This window comes from Coffea arabica, chromosome 8e (assembly GCF_036785885.1).
Source record: "Coffea arabica cultivar ET-39 chromosome 8e, Coffea Arabica ET-39 HiFi, whole genome shotgun sequence".
Lineage (NCBI taxonomy): Eukaryota > Viridiplantae > Streptophyta > Magnoliopsida > Gentianales > Rubiaceae > Coffea > Coffea arabica.
The window spans coordinates 52,543,700-52,566,676 of NC_092324.1; the positions used below are offsets into that span (position 1 = coordinate 52,543,700).

Consider the following 22,977-nt stretch of genomic DNA (forward strand, 5'->3'; position numbering starts at 1 on the left):
GAGGTGCAGTTGCATCATTATGCTCCCAGCGATATCTGTAACTATATCTAAACATTAAATCCACTTCAAATCCTCTTGCCTTCTCTCACCGGGCCACTTTATTATTGCTATTTGTGTGTTTTGAGTGCTTAAGTGGTCTACTCTCCCCGTCTTGAGCCCCCTCAACAGTTTTTCTATTGGATTAAGAACTGCTTTTTAGCTTCCGCCATTGGTTTCTGAAATCCATCCGTCATCTCTTTGGTTTTGTTGCGGTACTACGTTTGCTAGCTTAAGGACCCTCTCAGAACTCTTCATTGTTTTCCACACACAAATAAACTGCTGCCTTTTACTTTTGTTTACTGAAGCTTCTTAACCTCAGCAAGAAAATATATATTTTTTTCTGCTGGCTGTTTGCTTCTCTTCAATTCTGATCTGGGCTGTTGCAAAACCCAGAAGTTGGTTTAATGAAAAGATTAAATCTTGGAAAGATTTGGGGTTGACTTGGACTTGGGCTTGCTTCGTCCTGGTTTTGTTTAGTATATATAAAAAGGCTAGGCTGCATTTTGAAATCCATTTGCGAAACGCTTACAGAGTTAATGGGCGATTCTATAGTAAAAGAGATTCTGGAGAGCCTTTCTTGCAACAACGGATGGTCTTATGGTGCTTTCTGGGGTTTTGATCAGAAAAATTCTTTGTAAGCTTTGTCTTTTTTCTCGTTTCTCTCTCTCATGTATGCATGTCATATTATGCATGATTTTAATTTCGGTGTCTCTCCTTTTTTTTTTTTTTTTTAACGGTTGCCAAAACCACCCTTTTCTTTGGCTAATGCAAAAATTTAATCTGCTTTTTTTTTGACCCCTCTAATCTTGAGTTGTAAAATTGTGAAGTCAAAAGGTTTTGATCTTTTAGTGTACTACCATTTGATTTCTACAGGTATATTTCTTTTACTTGGCCGTTTCTTGATTTACTTGTCGAAATCAGAACTGTTTCCTTTTTTGAGTATATATACTCCCTTAACCACTTTATCACTCTGTGTTAATTATATCTTTGACAAGAGGGCAGTACATACGACAAAATGAAATCGAACTGCTCTTTTGAAATTTTCTTTTCTTTGTTGTAGTGTTACAATTATTTGCCCTATTGTGTACAAGTTCTTGTTGGTAGTAAATTTCACCTGGTTAATATGGTAAATTAGAGGAGAATTTATTAGTGCTTGTACATACTTGATCGCGGAGAAAGGATATCAGAAAGGATAATATGTACGGATTTTCAGTCTGTTCAAATTAATAATGTTTGTTTCCCCCCACCTTTTTTTTTTTTTTAAGTTTTAAAAGGAAGTGAACTTTTCTGATTTTCATAATAGATTGGCAGACTAGGGGTTAATTTCATTATACTTGTGCTGTTCTTCTTAAGGCCAATTAAATGTTTCAAATTGCAGATTATTGACATTGCAAGACGTGTACTGTGAAGAACACTTGGGAGTTGTTATTGACGACATGCTCGTACAAGTTCACATGCTGGGCCAAGGGTATGCCAACCTCTCATTGTACATGCTTCTCAATCGAGTGTGGTATGGAGGACAAATTCCTCTTTACCCAACTTGCAGTGAATGCATCAGGGAGAATTTTGACAAGGTTAAGATTCCTTTTTTGATTCATGTAGGGTCATTGGCCAATCTGCTTTTACCAAGAACCACAGATGGATGATTTCTGATTCTCATTCTGGAAAACTGAGTCCCTCAGGATCACTTCAGAATTCTGATGCCCTCCAGGTAATTGAGTTTCGTCTTGCTTTAGATACTGTTGAGCAGCTCGCATCCTATCGACTATCATGTTGGTACTCTCAGTGTAGTAGTTCTTTCTCTATAGCATGCAAGCATAATCCCATTCGTCAAAATCTTTCTTGATTCCCTTAAATTTATAAATTAATCTTTTGCTTGTTCCGCAGGATTATTCTGCGTTTCATTGCCAATTTTCCAATGGGATAAAGGTGAGTTGTTTAACTTTTATTTGTTTAGTCTTTTCTGTAGCTTTTTCTATGTTGTTAGTCATGGCCAATATTGGAAATTTCTTGTTTTGCAGACAATTGTTGTTATCTCAGTGGAACCGCTGGGCGTGGTTCAATTTGGATCTACTCAAAAGGTCAGCTTTAGGCTCCTTACCTATTTCAAGTGAACCAACATAAGCTCATTTCAGTTCTTACTTCTGCTTGCCGATCATCCTCAAATTCTTTAGTAGACATTTGTTTTGGCAAATATCCTGAAATCTATATTTTTCCTTGGATTTCAACTTATTCATGGCAGTTCAAAACGGGGTTTTAGGTATCCTTTATTAGTATTTTTTTAGCAATGTGACAAATATATATATATATATTTTTTGGTTCTGCAGCTTGCTGAGAGATTGGAGTTTGTTACTCAAACAAGAGATCTTTTTCAAAGCATCGAAATACTTCAGGGGCTTGCTTTGTCGGAAATTGAACCTTTGTCTTTGCAAAATGATGCTTGGGAAGCAAGTGGGTTGTTTGCTTCACTAATTTCATGTCAGAGTCCACATTCTGCAACTCCTGCATTTCAACATGGTGATAGCTGCGCAGATTTAATTGAAAAAGATTGTTTGCTAGAGAATATCACACTGTCATTTCCTTCCACTTCAGACTGTGAGACAACAGGCCCTCTTGCCACTGCATCATCACTATGTGACAATAGACTAAGATTTCCCAGTACAGTAGCTCATGTTGACAGCAATGGCAATAAATCTAATGTTTCTCCACAACAGTCACTTATGGAGTCGTGTAGCTTGTTTGAGCACTCAGCTTCTCAAGGTCCTTTTAACTGTTCATGGACTGATTATGATATTCAAGAGAGCTCAATATTCAATTTAATGTGTAACTTGGAGTCGTTTATTGACATGCCGAAGACCTCTCAACAGCTCTGTGAAAACAAGATGAGCAATCAGAATCATGGTCTGTGGTTCCACTCAGCTGAAGATCAACTTCAGAGGCCAAGTAACCTTTGCACATTTGAAGAGTTGCTGCCAGAAATTGAATTTGCAAAGTCTGTCTCCAAGCATTGTATGAATGATGACCTTTTCCAATGGTTTTCTCCCATGACAGACGAGAACAATGACATCATGGAAGCAAAACTAAAAAGTGACCCATCAGGCACATCAGAAGTTATTTCATTATCTTCAAATTCCAAAGGACATCATGTTCCTACTAATCTCATCTTGGACAACCAGCCATCCACCTCGGTACAAAGTTCAGTCACTAATGCCATAAATTCGGCTGAAAAAGAGAAAGGTTCAGGTATTTTTGGCAATGATATGAGATCTGATTGTCCTAGAGTGGATATGGGGTCAAAAAACCCTGGAGATTGGGAAGATGTAATGAGGTCAATGGATATCAGTGGACACTTGCATTTTTGTGCTTCCAGTTCAGACTGCATGTCGGAGCAATACCTTGAGTCCAAGCTTAGGACCTCAAACACATTGTTCTCCCAATTAGGACTTTATCAGAGGTTGGATGCAATTGGTAGAGGATCTTGTTCAGTTGCTAACTCTGATTTTAGAGATGAGTGGTCTTCAACAGCGAAAAGAAGGAAGATTGAGAGTCCCTTGCTTTCTAGTAATGAAGTGAGTTGTCTTCCTGAATTTGTTGGAACTGTAAATTCATTGCAGCCAGTACATCATCTAAACAGCACAAGCAATTTCGAATCGAAAGACAAGGTTATCAGAAAAAAAGAAGCTGGTTCATGCAATGATGACAATTGCAGTATTATTGCAGAAGACACTGTTTTGTCACCCAAGAAGCTTGAGCCGCCTGCAAAAACGATAAAAAAGAAGGCCAAACCAGGGACTAAACCTAGGCCAAGAGATCGACAGCAAATTCATGACCGTCTTTTAGAATTGAGAGATTTGATCCCTAATGGTGAAAAGGTATGTAGATCTCAAATTTTATTTTTTTAATAAAAGAGAGAAATAGAAGACTTGTTTGCATTTTCTGTCTGATAAAAGAGCTCCTTTTCCTCCTTGTAAGAAAGGAAACATATTTTTTCTGTTTATATTCTAATATCATAGGTCGCATTTAATGCTCTAATTGCAAAGTCGGTAGTATGCAATAAGTTTGATTTGTATGTTTGTTGGTTGATGCAACAGATGAGCATTGATCGGTTGCTGCATCTGACTATAAAACACTTGCTTTTCTTGCAATGTGTCACAAGACATGCCAAAAGATTTGTACAGACTGATGAGCTAAAGGTAAAAAGCTTGTTGGTAGTTTTTTTTGTGTCATCATCTTGTACTAGTTTTGATTCTAAGAAATGGAGTTTCCATCTTAATTTTAAGTCTCACGTGGTACAAAACTATGGGATTTCTGTGTATTTTGTCGACAGAGTGGAACGGTTGGGAATGGATACCCTAACAGTGGCAATGGGGTTACATGGGCATGTGAAGTTGGAGATCAAACGATGTTTTGTCCATTGATAGTTGAGGACCTTAGCATTCCTGGCCAGATGCTTATCGAGGCAAGTGAAAAACAATTCCACTTGTATATTGTGTTTCCTGCATATGTTACAGACAGTACAGAAGTATGTATGATCAAGTACTTTGGGATATATGAATCTAAAAAATATTCATCTGTCCTGCAGATCCTATGTGAAGAGCAGGGTTTTTTCCTGGAAATAGTGGACATAATTCGTGGCTTTGGCTTGACCGTTTTGAAGGGAGTGATGGAAGTTCGTGAGACCAAAATATGGGCGCGATTCAATGTTGAGGCTGAGGTAATATTGAACTAAATATGACTAACAAGTAACAAATAAGACCATATAGTTTTGTGTAGCTTTCTTTTGGTCTACTAATCAGGTTTGGTTCCAATGTCTTGCAGGAAAATCGGCTGCATGTTACCAGGCATGAGATCTTTTCCTCACTTGTTCAGCTTCTACAATTGACGGGTTCAACCAGGATCCGTGAAAGTGACCAGCTTGACAATGTTATGGATGGAGGAGCCGCTTTCTTGAAAAGTTGCCAACAATCTGCTCTACAACTCGTATCAGCACAGGTTGATGCTTAAATTTGAACCTTATTTCCACAATGGAGGCAGGCATCTGCAATTAGTTTTTCTCGTCTGGTGTTCGAGAAACTGAAGATGGAATGTCAAATTAGAAGTGCATGCACTAGAATGATGCTGATTTTGCCCCCAGTGACCAACAGCTTCCTTGAAATGGACATGCCTTCTTCAAATGCTTTTGGAATACATCCTTAAAAATTAGCATTACTTGCTATAGAAGCTTTAGAAGAATTTAAGTTTTCCCAATCCGCTGTATCCATTTTGGACCTGCATTTCAGGTCGTGGGAGAAGAGGGATTCTAGATTAGTGATTCTTTGTTTTCCAATTTTCCCTGAGCAGGGTGGGGGTGATATCTAGACCCCTATCAGGCTGCATATGTAACAGAGAGGTTGATAGATTAAACGGTAAATCACGACAACCAACGACAATTTGGTTTGGTTGTATGTTGCTATACGGAAGAAGAGATGTGTGTTTTTCCCTATCTAATTTGGCTTTCGCCGGTGGTTTTGTCCCCCGCGTCTTAAAAGAATTGTATGCCGTGGTTTGGATTCTTAAACCAGGAAGCACATGAGATGTTTGCCACCCGACCTACCTTCTCATAGGGTTTCAGCTTTGGAAAGAAATAAAAAAAAGGGAGAAGAAATGGCAAAAGTATCAATATGTCGTGATGAAAATGCTTCAGGCAACGGGCAATGGTAGTACTGTGGAAGCCAAATCCTATACGCTGTCGATCTCACATGATGCAGTCTATCATGATCTTGTAGTACTATGGAAGTAATACAATTTCTACCCGGCTGGTAGATTGTACAAATGCCAGAATAAATTTTCCATCCAAATCTGACCAGCTAATAAACATGCTTTATGTTAAATCACCTTCCTCATCTAAACATGGAACTGAATTCAATATGATTCCTAATTCAGGAGGACTCCATAAACATGCTTTTGGTGGTGTAGTGGTAGTCTAATCAATAAACAACACAGTATTGAGTTTGTGAATAAGACAAACAGTAGCAATTTCCAGGAGGATGTGAAGAAAAAAAGGTAGAAAACAACGTTTGATGGTTCATTTACCAAAGAGAACTTTTGATAGTTGAGCTTGCTTTTCAAATCAGTGCACTCTGGCATGCTCTTTATCACATTGAGATAAGTGCTCTTCCCATTCAGGCAGCGTAAAGCTTGAAGCAACCAATCAAACCACATTGAAAACCTAATACCACCCTGTATCCAAATGCTAATAGCCCCAGACCTTAAAAAAAAAATAAAAATAAAGGGCTGTCCATTCATGACCTAAATTTGCTTTCAGAACTTGGAATGAGATGAAAGTTTTTGATTACTCAAATCGCAAGCCTGTATTGTATTATCTGACCATCCACGACAAGGACAGACAGCATGGTTTTAAGGATTATTTACTTTCCAGGTTAATCAATGGTTTAGTATTAGTGGTGCTCAAAATTTTGTAGCAAAAAAAAAAAAAAACGTATTGGGTTAAATATTGTAGCAGATATATCAAGAGATAGTGAAGGAGTCCGCTTTTCCAAACATTCTGATTTAACGACTCAAGGGGACAGATGAAGACATCCACTCGTTAGAAAGGCAGACTGAAGTGTAGCGAAATGTTGATGATGTTTGAAGAGAAGGAAAATGTTTGGATGATTGCTGAATGTATAAGCTTTTTGGGGTGGGTGGGAGGAGGGATAATTTTATGTCAGCAAGAATTTTCTGCCACAAACCACACCACCACCCCCCCCCCCCCCCCGGGGGGGCGGGCGCACTGCAGATGATATTTTAATTGACGTCTTGTAACCAACCTTTTCATATCATATCTCATTATCAACTTGAGAATGTTAATAACCCTGTGCCCGTAACTTAGCTGGAAATAGAAAACAAGAAAAGTTCTTATTCTCTGTTGTAAAAAAAATTTGAGCAACAAAAATTGTTTCCCTCCTCCATGCCTTCTGTCCCAACTCCCAACTCCCAACTGGTAGTTTGTCAATCCTGATCTCTTTCACGTTCATATTTCCATGTACTAGAAATACTACTATCCTACATTGTACATCGTGGTGCTTGACATTGCATATATCATCAATGCCAGCGTGTTATGACTTATGAGAGAGAGAGAGAGAGAGATTCAGTGATGTACGCAACAAAAGCACTCCAAAGCCTGACCTAACGAGATTACAAAAGAATTCGGTGGCCTCAAAAAAGATAAAATGCTTTAGGGAATTCAGTTCCCTTTTTTTTCCTCAAAAAAAAAAAAAAAATACTTGTCCTACAAAGTGAGTTGAAATCTTCATCCGTCAGCACTCAGGCCTCTGTATAAAATCATCAAACGGTCAATTGGATTGATTATCCCATGCGTGCGTTATAAGCTTAGCCCTTTGATCCGTAGTGCTAAATGAAAAGCATTGGGTTCTCGTAGGATTCATTGATACCTCTTGTACAATCCCAACGACCCTTAGCCTCATCCGACTTCCGCTGCATTGTTTATTAACTTAATCTACATATCATCGCAAAGATGACTAACATCAAGGAAGATGCTGGGAGAGTTGAATGGAGGATAAGGGTGGATGAAAAAGACGGCTCGTCCGATCAGGTTTTGGAAACAGAACCAGGTCCTGCAAATGGTTTCTGTCGTGTTTTCAAGTGCCTGGTTGCAAATAAGTTTTCCATGAGACTGCTGAGGTTTTTAAAGAAGGCATGGCATTTGGGAGTGGATGACCCTAGGAAAGTGTTCCACTGTCTCAAGGTGGGAATAGCTCTCAGTGTCGTCTCCTTGTTTTACTACATGAGACCTCTGTATGACGGTGTTGGAGGAACTGCCATGTGGGCAGTTATGACAGTGGTCGTGGTCTTTGAAAATACTGTTGGTAGGTACCAACCACTAAACATATATCAAGATGCTTAATTGGAACTCAAGTTTCAAGGCGGTAGTTTATACTACTGTTGGTAATTAACCCTGTTCATGATATTTGCAGGTGCAACCATCTCAAAAAGCCTGAACAGAGCTATTGGAACTTGTCTAGCTGGATTACTCGCTGTAGGAATCCATTATGTCGCCAGTAAATCAGGGAACAAACTTGAGCCTGTTATTGTGGGAGGATCCCTCTTCCTTTTAGGTACAAAAGCTTTTTAACTCGTTAAAAGTGTTAAACTTAGCATGGAGGAAACTCCTGCATATGACTCTGTACATAATAACTATTCTCTTCATCCTCCAGCTTCTGCAGCGACCTTCTCCAGATTTGTGCCGGCGGTGAAGAAAAAGTTTGATTACGGCACTGTGATCTTTATTCTCACCTTCAGTCTGGTATCTGTATCTGGTTATCGGGTGGAAAAATTATTTGATATGGCCAAGCAAAGGCTATCAACCATCATTATCGGGACTTCGTTGTGCATTCTGACAAGCATGCTGGTTTCCCCTATTTGGGCTGGTCAGGAGCTTCATTGTTTGATCATAAAAAACATGGAAAAATTAGCCACATCTTTAGAATGTGAGTTTTCTTGTTCTATTAGAGCACAGTAGTTTAATATGCAAAATCAACGTTCTCAAAATGGTGATTCTCCAATTTTTTTCTAGGTTGTGTAGCTGAATATTTTGATGATGGTCAGAAAACCACTAGTGCCCCGGTGCAAAATCTACAGGCTTACAAATGTGTATTGAATTCCAAGGCTACTGAAGAATCAATGGTAGGTTATAGGGTATTAGCCTGCTGGTTTTCCAGCAATTGCCTTACCTCTATAAATACAGGCTGGCTGAATATGGTGATTGGAATTTCTGTAGGCCAATTTTGCTGCATGGGAGCCTGCTCATGGTAGCTTCAACTTCCAGCATCCATGGAAACAATACCTTAAGATTGCTGCAGCCATGCGTGACTGTGCATACTGCATTGAGGCACTAAATAGTTGCATCAGTAATAAAACACAGGTATCCTCAATTTGGTACAATCTCGTATAATCCGACTGTTCTGTGTATATTATAGACAAGTCCTTTAATTAGCTTAATCAAACTGCAACATTCTCTCTAGGAGCTAGCACTTCAAATTAACTCATTCAGGTAATATTGATTCCGTTCGATGCAGGCTTCCAAATCCATGAAGAAGCATCTAAGTGATATCTGCCTCAAAGTGAATTCCAGTTCGGGGAGCATTCTAAGGGAACTCGCAATCAACCTTGAGACTTTTAAGAAAACCTCCAAAATGGATATCTCAATTGAAGAAATGAACAACTCAGTTCAAGAAGTTAAAAACTACCTGAAGTCCCTCCCTGGTTTAGTCCTTACGCCAACAACTTCAGAGACAAAATCATCTGAAACGGCAATAATGGAACCGCTTCTGACAACTAACACCATACCTCTTGTGGAAGTCATACCATTGGTAACATTTACTTCCTTATTAATTGAGATTCCAACACGCGTCGAAGCCATTGTTGATGCAGTTGAAGAGCTAGCTAACAAGGCTAAGTTCAAGCCTGCTCCTGATGACAAACCAAAACAGAATGAACAAAACAACAAAACTGTATCTGAACAACTAAACGATGAAAAGACAATGAAGACCCTTCAGAGCGTCTGAGTTTTATCTAATTGTTTGTTAGCAGTAATTCTTCACTTAGAATGTATAAAATGGGGTAAAGGCTGCAGCGAATTGAACGCTAGGCCAGAAATTCCTGTGCTAAATCAGCCCATCTCCTGATGATATATATATATATATATATTTCTGTCAATGAGCATAATAGAACTTCAGTTAACATGCGACACCAGGTTCAGGGAGTACATCTACACAACACATTGTTTCCAATTTGATCTCCATGTTGGGATTGTCCTATTAATTTGACAACAGCAATTGTACTTGATGCAAACTCTAAACCATTCCGGTACTAATTGATCAAAGGATCTTTCTTTTAGGTAGTCCAACTCAAAACTCTAAAAGATCTTATCATTGGTATAAACTGGTACATAAAGGAGGCAATATGACTTCTACGTGTGAAATGCATTCTGTTCCAAACTTTTTCCTGTTTTAAGAATCCAAGAATATGGAGATTTGTCGCTAACAAGATTTGATAATATTCGCAAGAGGAAACTGAAAATATTACTCATGGCAACGATTAGCACTTCTAAGCTGAAATGTTGTACCCTATTTTGCATCTGTTTCTATTAGCTAAAGGAACAGATTAACGGAAACAGTCCCTTTAGCTTCTGCAAGATCCGAACTTGCAAGGATGATATTGTATTGCCCAAGGTATCGTTGTTTTCTTCGTTGGGTTGGACTGGTAATTTTGCTTTAGGTTTTCTCGGGTAAATGTCCAAGGCAATAGATGTAATACAACGGACTAGGATGCAGGCTAAAGTTACAAAATTTCACAGGATTCCATGGAGTGGAAGTTCCTTCTCATTAAAATCAATCGAGTACACCAGGTTCATGAAAATAATCAAACAACAATGGCATAGAAATTTTCAAGCAAACGAGAAAAATAAAATAAAATTGCTAAGCATAACCCACTGGCTAAATGCATTAAGAGAGCGGAGGCAGGAAAGTTATGGAAGAATAATGCGGTTGTTTTGCTTCATTAATTTGCAATACGTTGCTGCAGTCGTCGCCATCGTGGGATGTGTTGCTATCCACCACCATAACTCACTGCTTCGAACTTCGCCATGTATAGTGACAGACCTTCAAAGTTGGGTTCTTTTCTTTTTTGAGGGGTGCTTCTGTTTTGATGCTTTGCATCTCCTGTTATGATGTACTCAGTATAAACAATTTTTCATCGTTCAATTTCTTCCGTCTTTACAGTTTTGGTCGCTCTCACACCATGAAAAACGAAAACAGCTTCTTTTTCACATGCCAGACAGGCAGCCAAAAAGTCACCTCCATTCTTTGTGGAAGAAACAAGGCAGCCAAGAAACTGTTCGTCCAGCCCCTAAACTATTCTCATTGCATTCTTTTATCTCGTCAATAATATATTATTATTATAAATAAGCCCTTCAACAAAAAAAGTGTCATGATTAAGGACTTCCGTCAAATTTAGCTCTGATGAAAGGAGGGATTAAATTCACCGAATACAAGAATTTCTTAATAGTAAAGTATCTAGAGAGTCTTTAAACTATTTTCATTGTCAAGTTTTAACTCCTAATTTAAACCTGTTTCAGAGTAGCCCCTAAACAATTAAAAATACATACTTTCAACCCTCCCAACCATTTTAGTTATAAGTGCAATTGAAACCAAAAGATCAAGACCAGAATCAAAAGGGTTGAGAAGAACAATACACTTTATTTTACCATTATTAGATTCAACCTTTTGCAACGGTGAATAATGAAGTGTGCTCTTCATCTTAACTCTTTTGATTTTGGTCTCGATGGTTATATTACGTGATTGAACAAAATGCCATTTAGTTTAAACTACACTTACTACTAAAACAATCGAAAGGGTCAAAAGTATACACTTTTAATTGTTCTGGGGCTGCTTTTACAAATTAGGGACCAAAACTTGATAATGACAATAGTTTAAGGGTTTTTCATATACTTTCACTTATCGTTCCATTGACTAAATTTGACGAAAGTCCTTAAACATAATACTTTTTTTTGTGTTGAGGGTCTTATTTGCGATAATACATTATTGACAGGCCAAAAACGTATAAAGGAAATAGTTTAATGGCCAACTTGCCGCAACAAATTGCAATTGATACTCTCTCTTCTTAGCGGGGGGACGCCTTTTTTTCTTTTTCAATTAGCGAAGTTCCAAATTTCTGCATTGTTTTGTCTAATTATAAATTCAAAACTCCAAATTTCGTACTCTATTTTTTAGATAAGACTCAAACAAAGTTGCAATAAAATTATGTCCAATAATTTGTAGGATCCTAAAGATCAAGACCCATTAGAAATTAAAACCCAATAATCCACAAACAAGGGACCAATTTTCAGAATTTCGCCAGAAAGTTGATAAAAGGACCAAAAGCAAGTCCTTTTCATTTGTTAGGGACTAAAATCACTCATTTAAATTCTAAGGGATTAAAATTTCATATTAAATAATAATATGCGAGAGAGAATTGGTGCGCAACGGATCTTCTGTCCCACACTCTGTGTCATTCTCTGTCCCACTTTTTATTATATTGCTATTTCTCCTTCATAAACATCATGTTTTAGTTCTTTTTTGTTTCCTTAAGATCCAATAACTATTAATTCAGTAATACACAAAATTTAACAAACTCAAAAAATCAAAATGCATAAAAAATGAGATTTTTTATGCATTTTCTGCTGTATTTTTTAATTTTCTATTATATATTACTTTTTTGAAGCTGTTGTATTTATTTTTTACTGAATTAATAGTTATTGAATCATAAGTAAACAAAAAGAACTAAAACATGATATTTATGAAGGAGAAATAGCAATATAATAAAAAGTGGGACAGAGAATGACACAGAGTGTGGGACAGAAGATCTGTTGCGGAATTGGTGCAACTCTCTGGAAGGGCAAAAGAGCGGAAGGAAAAGTTGTCTTATAGTCCGTAATTTAACCGGTAGGAGTATAACTATTAGGACTTGCAAGTTGCAACAAACATTAAGGAAAAGTTTGTTTGGAAATTTCTAGCAAAATCTGCAGTGCTCTCTGCCGATGCCGCCAAGTGCAAGCGTCTGAACTCTGAAGCGACCACCGCAATCGCAATCCATTTGCTCTTCCCAACCCAATGCTGCCTGATACAATAATCACCTCCGACACGCCCTCGTCTTCATCCCAATTCAACTCCTCGTCTCGAATAATCTGCCGCGTGTAAAGCTCTTTACTTTAATTCCTACTTACTAAATACTTCTATGATCTTGTACGCCTTTTTCTTTTGTGTGTGTGAAATGGTATATTTTGGTAACATCCTCCTCCTGCTTTCCTTCTTTCCCTGCGGAGCGCCGATGTATCGGTTCCTCTTCTCTCTTCCCTGCTCGCATACATGATACCTCTGGGCCCGACATGAGGAATTGAGCTAAATCACAGAGGCTAACTCAAGCAGATTGTGTCGCCTTGCTTGGTCTTTCCGCTGCTCTTTGTTAGGGATTGAAGGCCCTTGTTGTAATAAAAATGTTTTCCCCTTCATTTGTAGAAATTTGATTAATTTTATATGGAAAAATTTTAGTATAGGTGAAAAGTGTTGATTTTTGTTCTGTAGTTTCAATCCAGGATAAGGCTTCTTATAGTCTTGAATGAATTTTGACCGCAATGATAGTACTCTAGAAACTGAGCTTCGGCAACTTCTTCAACTTTCTTTCAATACTGTTCTGGGTTTGCTGTGGCTGATTTCTGGAAGATTTTTATGTTGGTCATGGTGTTGTTTGTGGTGCTTGTTGAGGAGTGCTGCGGTGGTACTCTTGTTGCTTGAATAAAGTACTTGCGATGCTAGTTTTGCAGGAAATACTTCTGAAAAAACTCCAAAAAAATCAGTGAAACTTACAAATTAATTTCTTGGAAGTTTCGGAGAAAATATTTTTTCCTCATGGAGAAGATATGACGTCCTGCCAAAGGATCCTTCGTGTTATTATAAGCTAATATTGAATTTTGGGTGGTGCAGATGTCAAAAACAATATTCACAGTATACTTGCCCGCGCTGCAATACTCGGTATTGCTCCCTCCCTTGTTACAAGGTGTGTTAAAATCTAGAGATTTTTCAGGCACTTTCTTTAGTGAAAAAAGTTTTTTTTTTTTTTTTTAATGTTAAATAGATTGCTGCAAAACTATTCTGCTTTTTGTGTTTGTGGATTTTAGTTAGTAAAAGTACTTGATTCTTGCAGTCTCACAGTCTTCATTGCACTGAGTCCTTTATGAGGGAGAACGTCGAGGAGGAACTGAGACAGTTGCAGCCTGATGATGAAAGTAAACAAAAAATGCTGCATATCCTTAAGCGATTCCATTCGGAAGAGCAGGAGATGGATTACATGGATGAGCATGGTATATATATTGTTGTCATTAACTTGTTTTTTGTTTCTTAATGCTACTAATTTACTTTTCTCTGTTGCTTTTTTACTCTAAGTATCTGATGCTATTTACCATTTTTACTTCTTAAGTATGTTTTGCTGGTCTCAGTTGGGTTGTTTTAGCAGTATAGGGTACAGTCAATTTGTTGTTGCTTCTTGACTATTTTTGTAAAGATTAAAGTGAATTGTGTTTGAAGTCTATATCGCCAGTTTACTTGGTGTGGTAGGTTTTAGTTATTTTCATTGACTAAAAAGTAGACAATATTATGAGAAATCATTATATAGTCGATCTGAAATTTATGGTGAATTAAATGAGTAATTTTTAGGAATTCTTGATATGTGGCTGCAACAGTATATGTAACAGTGCTAAATTGGACTGCATTCTGTTGGAAGGATGACCTTTTGGCAGCCTTGAAAAGCTGCTTACTATCATAATTTAGTTGTTTAGAGTTGATAATTTGGTCTTGGCTATCTATCTGTGTGCCTCAAATTCAGTAGAACTTTTTGGAATGTTTGTCTGGTCCTTATTTGTTTTTGACATTAATAGTTTAGCATTATCATGTTACTTCTCACCTGCCCTTCCTAATGCTATTCTTTATGCTTTTCCAACCGCTTCCCATTTGCAACATATTTGAATTTGATCAGGTTCAGATTCAGACTCAGAGTCACTTTTTGCAGAGGAGACTGTTCGAAAGATTTTATCTGGTATGACGCATGTGCACAGAGATTTTCATATAATATAATGTCTGTATGTAAAAACTTCCTTTGCTGTCTTGGAATCCTGTTGGAAACTCTACCCTTTTATGCTGATCCGAAATTCTTCCATTCTGTGTATAGGAAGTCAGGTAGGCCTTGATGATCTCTCTGTGGAAGAGCAGAAGCATTTCCTAAGAGCTATAGCCTCAGGAGAGCTGAGCAAACTGCTCAAGCCATGGGAGCCTTGGTGGTTGAAGCGTTCTGCTAATTATACACGTCTCAGCCAGGATGGAACCCAACTCGTTCAACCACTTGACAACACAGGAAAACTAGCTTCATCCCACGATAATATTGAAAACGATCAGGTCTATGACATTCCACCGGGCCCTGATGCTCCTCTACCTTCTGTTAGAAGGCTTAGTGCTACTGAACCATCCCCTCTATTGACAGTTCACCTTGTTGACATCATATACAGTTACTGTTTTACCCTTCGCCTTTACAATGGGGATTGGTCGTCAGATTCCACAGGATCTGTGGAAGTTCTTCTGAGTATTTCTTCTGTTTTGGGCCAAGGCGGGCAGCCAGAGACCGTGTTGGAAGCCCTGTCATATTGCTCGGAGCAGACCTGCTCTCCAGCATATAGACACATGGGTGGGTCACAGTTTGCACTGAACCTTATGGACGATGTAACTAGTGTACTTTATCTTGGGGGTGCTGCAATAGTCTGCTTGCTCTGTGATCTTCAGAGGCTGATTCAGGCAGCAGAGAAAGAGTTCAAGTCAGAGAAATCAGGAAAATCAAGAGGGTCGAAAATAAAGACGAAACTGAAGTCGGCTGAGCGAAAGGTTTACTTTATCAAATGTTGGGCTAATGAGCAGCCAAACGAAGCATGGTCTTCTCTAGCTGCTATAGTGAAGGCAGAGAAGAGTTCAGCTATGGCATATATAACCAGAGGAAGATATTCTTCGAAAAAGGAGGAAGGGTCTAAACCCAAAGACAAGCCAATGATTTGCGAGTTTCAGTAAGCTCCCGGACCTCTGATGAGTCTCTTTTATTTGTCCTGGTTACCTTGTTCGCCCTCTTCAGTTGTTTCAAGTGTAGTCAATCCAAAGGAAGCAGCACAAGCTAGTGGCAGAATTTGGTGTAATTGGAAAAAGTTCAGGGCCGTCTTTCCCTGGAAGACATTATTCTTGTATATGTATTTGCAATTGCTAGTTGATTTACAACTCTGTAGATTTGGAATACCAGCTTCTTCCATGTTTAGTAGAGAAATGATTCGCATTTTTGCGGATTTTGGTTGTACATTAGAAGATTGCCGAGCTTATCTGATTTTAAACATGTCATCAGCCATCGGATTTCTAACTTTTGTGGCTGCAATAGATCTTGATACAATGTGGAAGGACCTCATTGAAGTTGCGTGCTTGCGTGAACAAATGAACGTTAAAGGAGCTCTTGAGCGCCACTTTCGGAATTTACCTTCTGTTTGCGTAGTAAAGCTTGAGTTACAGACTATAGTCTGATGATGCCGTGGATAAGATGTCGTCTCTTCTGGGCAGCCGTTGGTTTTCTGAAACCTTGCGGACCGGAAGGAAGAATGTGAGCAGCTAAATCTGACTAAATGTATACCAGAGGAGAAAAGGGGTAAGAAAAAAGAAACACATTAGAGGTATGAGTTGCCAAAGTGAGGAAATAGATACCCCGATTAAATTGTTATTCTTTTATGAATTGAAAAAGATCAAAAAGAAAAAAAAAATTTGCTCCCTCCCTTTGAATTGAAGATCATTTGGAGAGAAAAAATTTTATTTAGTGTAATACTTAATTTAGAGAATCTAATCTCAGTTCTACTGACCAAAGTAAATTCAGTACTTAACTGATTTTTAGAGTAATTCTCTCAAGTCTCAGCCCACCATTAGAGAGTAGGATTGGAATGAAAGATTCTCCACACATTTGGCCAAGCAGTCACCATAACAAAGCCATTACCATTAATAACGGGTCTACTGGGTTTGATTGCTTTTTTTTTTAAAAAAAAAAAAAATCGAAACAAAAAGTCTGCGCTCCAAAAAAAAAAAAAAGAATACCTCCACAACATTTCCCAATACCCACCACACAGAAAATTTTTTTTTTTAAAAAATCAACATAACCATTATCATGCCCAAAACCTAATCGAAAGAGTACCTAATAAATATTTTTTTTTCATTATTAGTTTGGAGACAAATATCGAATTCCACCTCTTCATTATAAATTTTTTCCTTTGGTTTTTGGGCGCTTTTTTGGTGTGGGAAATGAGCATAGACGCATTGGTTTGACAAATTGGCATGAACGAAGCGAAGTAGATTTTCGAATAAAGACAAAAACCAAATCAGTTAAGTTGATCAAATTTACATCAATCCCTCCTCTCTTTCCAAAACCCTAAATTCTTCCTCTCTTCTATCTTCCAAAATTGTAGACCGAAACTAACAAGAATGGGGGATGTGGCAGATAAATTGGCTTATTTTCAAGCAATTACAGGCCTCGACGACCCCGATTTATGCACAGAGATCCTCTCCGCTCATGGCTGGGACCTCGAGAAAGCGATCTCGTCTTTCACCTCCATCTCTAACTCCTCTGACGAGCCCACCGCCGCCGCCGCCTCCTCCTCCTCCAATTCCAATGCCCAGGAAGCAGCAGTGGTCTTACCGGCCACAGCAGCCTGGACCGGTGGGGCCCCCGGCTTGGCTTGGAAAGTTGTGACTCTCCCGTTCTCCATCATTTCCCGTAGTCTAGGATTAGTATCGGGAGCGATCGGGCTCGGGATGTGGGCCGCCAGCGGAGTACTATCTTATTCGCTGGGGATGATCGGTCTCAATTCGGGCCGAGTTGGGGATTCTTCGACAACGACCCCGTTGGTGTCTGTTTCAGCTGCGGTGTCGGAGGCTATGGATTTTGTCGCGAGGTTTGAAAGGGATTTTGGTAGGACGCGACCGAATTTTGTAGCTGAGGGTTTTATGGATGCACTACAGAGGTCTAGGCATGCGTTTAAGCTCTTATTTGTTTACTTGCACTCGCCGGATCATCCGGATACTCCTGTTTTTTGCGATAGAACGTTGTGTAACGAGGCTTTGGCTGCTTTTATTAACGAGAATTTTGTCGCCTGGGGCGGTAGTATCAGAGCTAGTGAAGGGTTCAAGATGAGCAATAGCTTGAAGGCGTCAAGATTCCCTTTTTGTGCAGTTGTTATGGCCGCCACTAACCAGAGAATTGCATTGCTGCAACAGGTATAAATTTGAATATTTCATGTCTTGAGTACTTAGTGCATTTAGATTATGGCTACTCAATAGGATGATGTCCCTGATCTATAAGACGTCATTTCACTTATTTGGAGCAAAAGTATTGTACTTTTGTTAGTTTGAGTTGGAAATTCCATTTAGTGCCTTTTTCTAGCTAGCTAGGGGTTTTGGCTTCCCTTCCTGAGCCTTTGTTTTCAAAACTATTTACATATGTTAACAGTTCCTAATTTGTTCACCAAACCCCTTCAAAAGTGCTGACACAGTAGGCAGCGGTTAAGTGGTAGAATGTAGAGGCATTTCCTTAGTCAGTTGATGATGCCTGTTTTTGCTTCCAACTCTTAGGAGTATATATCTGTGGTGCATTTGTTTTGTCGTCTATAAGGTTTTTCGGTTATTCCTTGTTGTGGCTGCAGAGAGCGTAATTTGTTTTGTTTGAAATTTTTGTTATTTCTGTCCTTGTGCAATTTTTGGTACAAACTCTTTTGCAGTTTCCATTAGGACTCATCTACTTTTGGTAAGGACAAAATATACGTATGGGTTTTAGTATCATTTTCTTGAGTTTTTACTGCTGGTTGAGTCTCTCTGCTTTTATCGTTAACCATGTTCAGTTGGGTTTTTATACCTGTAGAAAATGGAGTACAGCTCCGCTGTGGCTTAGCTAATTACGTAGTAACTTGTGAGAGTTAAGAATTAACTGTCTGTGGATTTAGCTGAATGGATATATAAGGTTTATGTTACTAACTCCAAAATAGTAAAAAATGGCTGGCTTGGGTTTTGTAATTTCGAAAGTACAGAGTCAATCCCAATAGCTTAATCTTTGGCCATAAGACCCTGCTTCAGTCCCAATTACTTCTTCCCTCTTTTGCTTATGTAGGTTCTTTGAATATCCTTGCCCCTTGTTGCTAAAATGCTAGCTCTATTAGTTGACTTCTTAAAATATTGAAGTTAATTGGTTAGGACTTATTGATCCGATCCTTATGAAAATGTTTGCAGATTGAGGGCCCTCAGTCTCCTGAGGAAATGATCAATATATTGCAGAGAGTGCTTGAAGAAAGTGCCCCTGTTCTTGTATCAGCTAGGCTTGATGCAGAAGAAAGAAGAAATACTGTGCGTTTAAGGGAAGAGCAGGATGCGGCTTATCGTGCTGCACTTGAAGCTGACCAAGTATGTTGCTTTTGGATATTTATGTTTAATTTTGATGGTCGTTAATTAAGTAAGCTTATTAGCGAGTTTCTGAATCTATCTGCTCCTCCATTCTTTTTGAAATTATGTTGTAGGGAAAAAAATCTCTAATCCTTTTGGCTGTTTGTCTTTTATCAGGCTAGGGAGCGGCAAAGGAGAGAGGAGCAGGAACGGCTCGAAAGGGAAGCTGCTGAGGCTGAAAGGAAAAGGAAGGAGGAAGAAGAGGCTCGTGACAGAGCAGCACTAGAAGCTGCCGAAAAAGAAGCTGCATTAGCCAAATTACGACAGGAGAAAGCTCTTTCACTGGGTGCTGAACCAGAGAAGGGAACTGATGTTACTCAAGTAATCTTTTTTTCTTATCATCTTTTCTTAATTTGAGAGAACAGAATTGGGTCACTTTTCAATAATATCACTGGGCTCTGTGAACATTTTTACTGCTTAAGTGATGATCTATGCTCTAAGAGCATCTCTTTTTCTCTGTCTTCTTTTTTTTCCTCTGTCCCGTTTTAAATATTTATGAGCTTGGGAAATTGCAGCTGGTTAATGGATTTTAACCTGGAAAAGGCATTTGTATTAAACTTAATTAGCATTTTATTTCCATTAGACTGCTGTTTAATAGTCAAAAAGATACGTAGCCATTTGTTACTCCTGTGTCTCATTTAATATGCTTCTCTGCCATCAAGATTTTTTTTTGGATCTCTTGCTGGGAATGATCTATTTTATATCCTAATTGTTCTTCCAATCATTTAGGTTTTGGTACGCTTTCCAGCTGGAGATCGCAAGGAAAGGAGGTTCCACAGTACTGCAACAATACAATCTCTGTATGACTATGTCGATTCTTTGGGCTGCTTAGAAATGGGCAGTTACTGCCTTGTTTCAAATTTTCCGAGAACTGTATATGGGCCAGAGAAGCTCTCCCTTTCTCTGAAGGAAGCAGGGTTACATCCTCAAGCAAGTCTTTTTGTGGAGTTGAACTCATGAGGGCAAAATTGAACTTCTGGTGTTCAAATAGTTCAATATGGAATTCTTTTAGGATAAAATTTTAGTTGTACTTGTTTCCTTTGCTGCATGATTTGGCACTTTTGCAATCAAATGGCATTGTCATTTATGCGAGATGTTAATATTTTTTTTTTCTGGCATGTTAAATTTGAGGAAAATGTTGTTCGATGTTTGAAAGTGTAAACAGGCAAGCATCTTACCAATTAAAGGACCTCACCTCCGTAAACAATTGATCCTTGTACATTCTGATGGTGATTTCTTGTGAATTCTGCTTGAGTTTTCACCGTACAGATATTCAGTTGATGCCCAACAACTCTTTGATACTTTTTTTATTGGCACATCTTTGTACACTGGAAAACGTGGATGTTACCTGCCGTATTTTCGACACTTCTAACCAATAATTCTGCGTTCCATGTTCTGAACGTTGAGAAGAAAGAAGCAAGAAAGCAAAAGCAAGTTGTTGCCAGGCTAAATAAAGCTTCTCGAAATAAACAACAGACTTAAATCTTTCATCTTTCTAACATGCCGGTACTATAAAACAGAGGATAAGGCATTCTATGTCCCGGTCGTTCGAAAGGGTTTTTGAGTTACTGCTCTCAACGCGTTATCACTAGCATTGCCTCTTAGAAGCAGGAAAATCCGATTGATCAGACTCATGGGGCCGTTTATGGGATTTAACATGATTAGTAGGTTTATTTGGGCCTTCGATGATGCCATGGAACAAAACCATATCCTCTACTTCCGCTTTGATGACATCAGTTCTCACCCCAATATCCGTAGCATATCGGCTCAAACAGTATAATCCAGCTCCAGCTGCTGCTATGCTGATCGGGCTAGACATGAACCACCTAAGTGGTGAAGAAAGAACAGCTGCCAGCGGAGCACACACGACACCAGACACCTGACCACTCCTTCCAGGAGCTGTTTGGTCATGAATGAGAAGACCTGTTTTACAGTATAGAGCAAAATCCTCGCAGTTATTCTCAAACAAGTTGTAGCTTCCAAATCCATTATGAAGGAGAAACATGGCCCTGTGAATCACTGTTTTCGGTGCATCAGAGTCTGCTACCGTACATGTGCCACCTCGAAGTTTCACAACAAAAATAAGTGGGCTGATTCCGTACTCAAAGCGACACAATGATCCGCCACCAAGGAAGCAATCCAAGCAAGAAAGAACAACCCCACTTTGAGGTTGACGAAATCCACAGTCCGGCATATGTAGACAGGCTGGCAGCTCTTTTGCACGCGGAGCAGAGTACAGAGAAGACACTTCACCTGTACTTGAAAAGCTGATGGAGAAACCACCAGTTGAGACTTTATTTTCTTCACGAGTGAAATGGACGACTTTGTTTCCACCAAGGTAGATGCCTGCAAAATAGCGAATGGGAGATAAAGGATCCACTAATAATAATATACAATTGATGAATTCTGAAGATAGACTAGTGTTTAACCAGCAAATGGAAAAAGTACCAACACAAGTAGAGGTCACACAAGTTCAACAAGTGTACACCTTTAGAGATACGCATAGGAATGATGGTGCATTGATAGGAAGATTATCAAAAGCAAGGCAAACATATGCATTTTGATAAATAGCAATATAAATGTTGAAGGAGGATCTCAGACAGAATGGCTGTTCCGAGCCCTAATCTGCAACCAAGGGTACTGGCGGACGCATGTCCTGGATAGTCTAATTACCTGCACCTATATGTGGTTTCAGTGGACGGCAGTATTCATGTCTGCGTGTTCAGTACTGCATGAATCGCACAGGTCAGCAATACCATCAGAAGACAGTGGGGCAGTTCTCAAACGACAAGGAATACGAAAAGAGAAATCCACAATCATAAAACAGTGTATAATTACCACACAGATCTAACAAACACCCTTCGAAGCCAATAAGTTTACAGCAGACTGAGGCCATAAAAATTCCTTTAGAATCTCTACAAGTGACGTAGAGAAAACGGCTAATTACAAGTGATGTTGCACTACACTAGTACTAGTTAATTTAAGTATCTGTTCCCCCATCTTGTTTCAGATCGTACGTAACAACTTGAAACTGCAAATCCTCTTTCTGTCAACCATATGGATCTTATATTCGACGAAGACTTGTCCTTTTTGTTAAATTTCCAATAAGAGAGGGGACAAAATATCGAGTCGTCGCATGGAAGAAAAGAGCTACTACTCAATGCCGTGGAAAGCCGGCAATAACGTCGAGAAGACGGGGGAAAAAAGAAAATTAATAACGTATATATATTGATGACAATGGTGATTGAAAGTGGAAAAGGAGAGCGGAATACAATTACCATGGTGAGAGTAACTAAACCCGGTTTTCCAAGTATAGATGTGGTCACCAGCTTCAATGTCGCTTCTTTCTACCTTGTGTGAGAGAAAACCCATCTCGGAGTTGATTTCTGTTTTGAACTTAAACCAATAGATGGATCAAAGAGACCCCAAAAAAGAAGGCCAGGAATTCTGAGAGACGGACATTAGCTAGTTTGGGAGTTCAGATTCCAACGGAATCGAAAAGAAGGAAGAGAAAGGTGGATTTTCCTACGTTTGGGACCTCCAAGTGAGACGGAAAAGAAAAGAAACGAACGGATTTTAAAGAATGTCAAGCGATGCTACAGTGCAAACTTTTTTGCTGACCAAAACGGGCAGAAAGCAAAGGAAAACTGACGGAAGCTTACAAAACTTTTTTAAATTATCCATTTTATCCTCACAAAACTATTGAATGAAATTTTATTGATATATTTATCCAAAATCATTCCATTTCTTTCCAAAACTCTCAAACAACATTAGAATTACTTCTTCTCTCAGAATTTAAGTTTTCTCATCATCCTTTCCTTTCTGTCCT

The 22,977-nt window shown here is 38.8% G+C and overlaps 5 protein-coding genes across 7 annotated transcripts; 4 read left to right on the plus strand and 1 right to left on the minus strand.

The window, feature by feature from the left end:
• Positions 1-5,526, plus strand: LOC113702663 (transcription factor bHLH157-like). Its single transcript, XM_027223775.2, has 10 exons — positions 1-673; positions 1,418-1,507; positions 1,642-1,750; positions 1,927-1,968; positions 2,061-2,120; positions 2,367-3,911; positions 4,131-4,232; positions 4,367-4,498; positions 4,622-4,753; positions 4,858-5,526. The coding sequence occupies exons 1-10, from the start codon at positions 576-578 to the stop codon at positions 5,041-5,043; spliced, it is 2,496 nt and encodes an 831-aa protein (XP_027079576.2). The 5' UTR covers positions 1-575; the 3' UTR covers positions 5,044-5,526.
• A 1,685-nt stretch (positions 5,527-7,211) lies between these two features.
• On the plus strand, positions 7,212-9,780 carry LOC113705027 (aluminum-activated malate transporter 10-like). The gene is made up of 6 exons (XM_027226890.2): positions 7,212-7,907; positions 8,016-8,156; positions 8,256-8,528; positions 8,615-8,724; positions 8,819-8,962; positions 9,117-9,780. The coding sequence occupies exons 1-6, from the start codon at positions 7,556-7,558 to the stop codon at positions 9,603-9,605; spliced, it is 1,509 nt and encodes a 502-aa protein (XP_027082691.1). The 5' UTR covers positions 7,212-7,555; the 3' UTR covers positions 9,606-9,780.
• Positions 9,781-12,567: 2,787 nt separating this feature from the next.
• Positions 12,568-16,041, plus strand: LOC113702792 (uncharacterized). Of its 3 annotated transcripts, none has more exons than XM_027223932.2 (5): positions 12,568-12,793; positions 13,581-13,653; positions 13,801-13,957; positions 14,629-14,688; positions 14,821-16,041. In XM_027223932.2, exons 1-5 carry the CDS (start codon positions 12,711-12,713, stop codon positions 15,702-15,704), a joined length of 1,257 nt encoding a protein of 418 aa, XP_027079733.1. In that variant the 5' UTR covers positions 12,568-12,710; the 3' UTR covers positions 15,705-16,041. The 3 variants fall into 3 exon arrangements, with proteins under 3 accessions (XP_027079733.1, XP_071918205.1, XP_027079734.1); XM_027223933.2 differs by having other exon boundaries at positions 12,654-12,793; positions 13,581-13,628; XM_072062104.1 differs by lacking the exon at positions 14,629-14,688 and having other exon boundaries at positions 14,821-15,926.
• Positions 16,042-17,004: 963 nt separating this feature from the next.
• Positions 17,005-20,392, plus strand: LOC113703715 (plant UBX domain-containing protein 10). The gene is made up of 4 exons (XM_027225169.2): positions 17,005-17,933; positions 18,939-19,109; positions 19,266-19,469; positions 19,878-20,392. The coding sequence occupies exons 1-4, from the start codon at positions 17,142-17,144 to the stop codon at positions 20,106-20,108; spliced, it is 1,398 nt and encodes a 465-aa protein (XP_027080970.1). The 5' UTR covers positions 17,005-17,141; the 3' UTR covers positions 20,109-20,392.
• Positions 20,393-20,564: 172 nt separating this feature from the next.
• Positions 20,565-22,697, minus strand: LOC113703716 (protein LEAD-SENSITIVE 1-like). The gene is made up of 2 exons (XM_027225170.2): positions 22,427-22,697; positions 20,565-21,494 (listed from the first exon to the last, which is right to left on the minus strand). Exons 1-2 carry the CDS (start codon positions 22,518-22,520, stop codon positions 20,737-20,739), a joined length of 852 nt encoding a protein of 283 aa, XP_027080971.1. The 5' UTR covers positions 22,521-22,697; the 3' UTR covers positions 20,565-20,736.
• Positions 22,698-22,977: the final 280 nt, after the last annotated feature.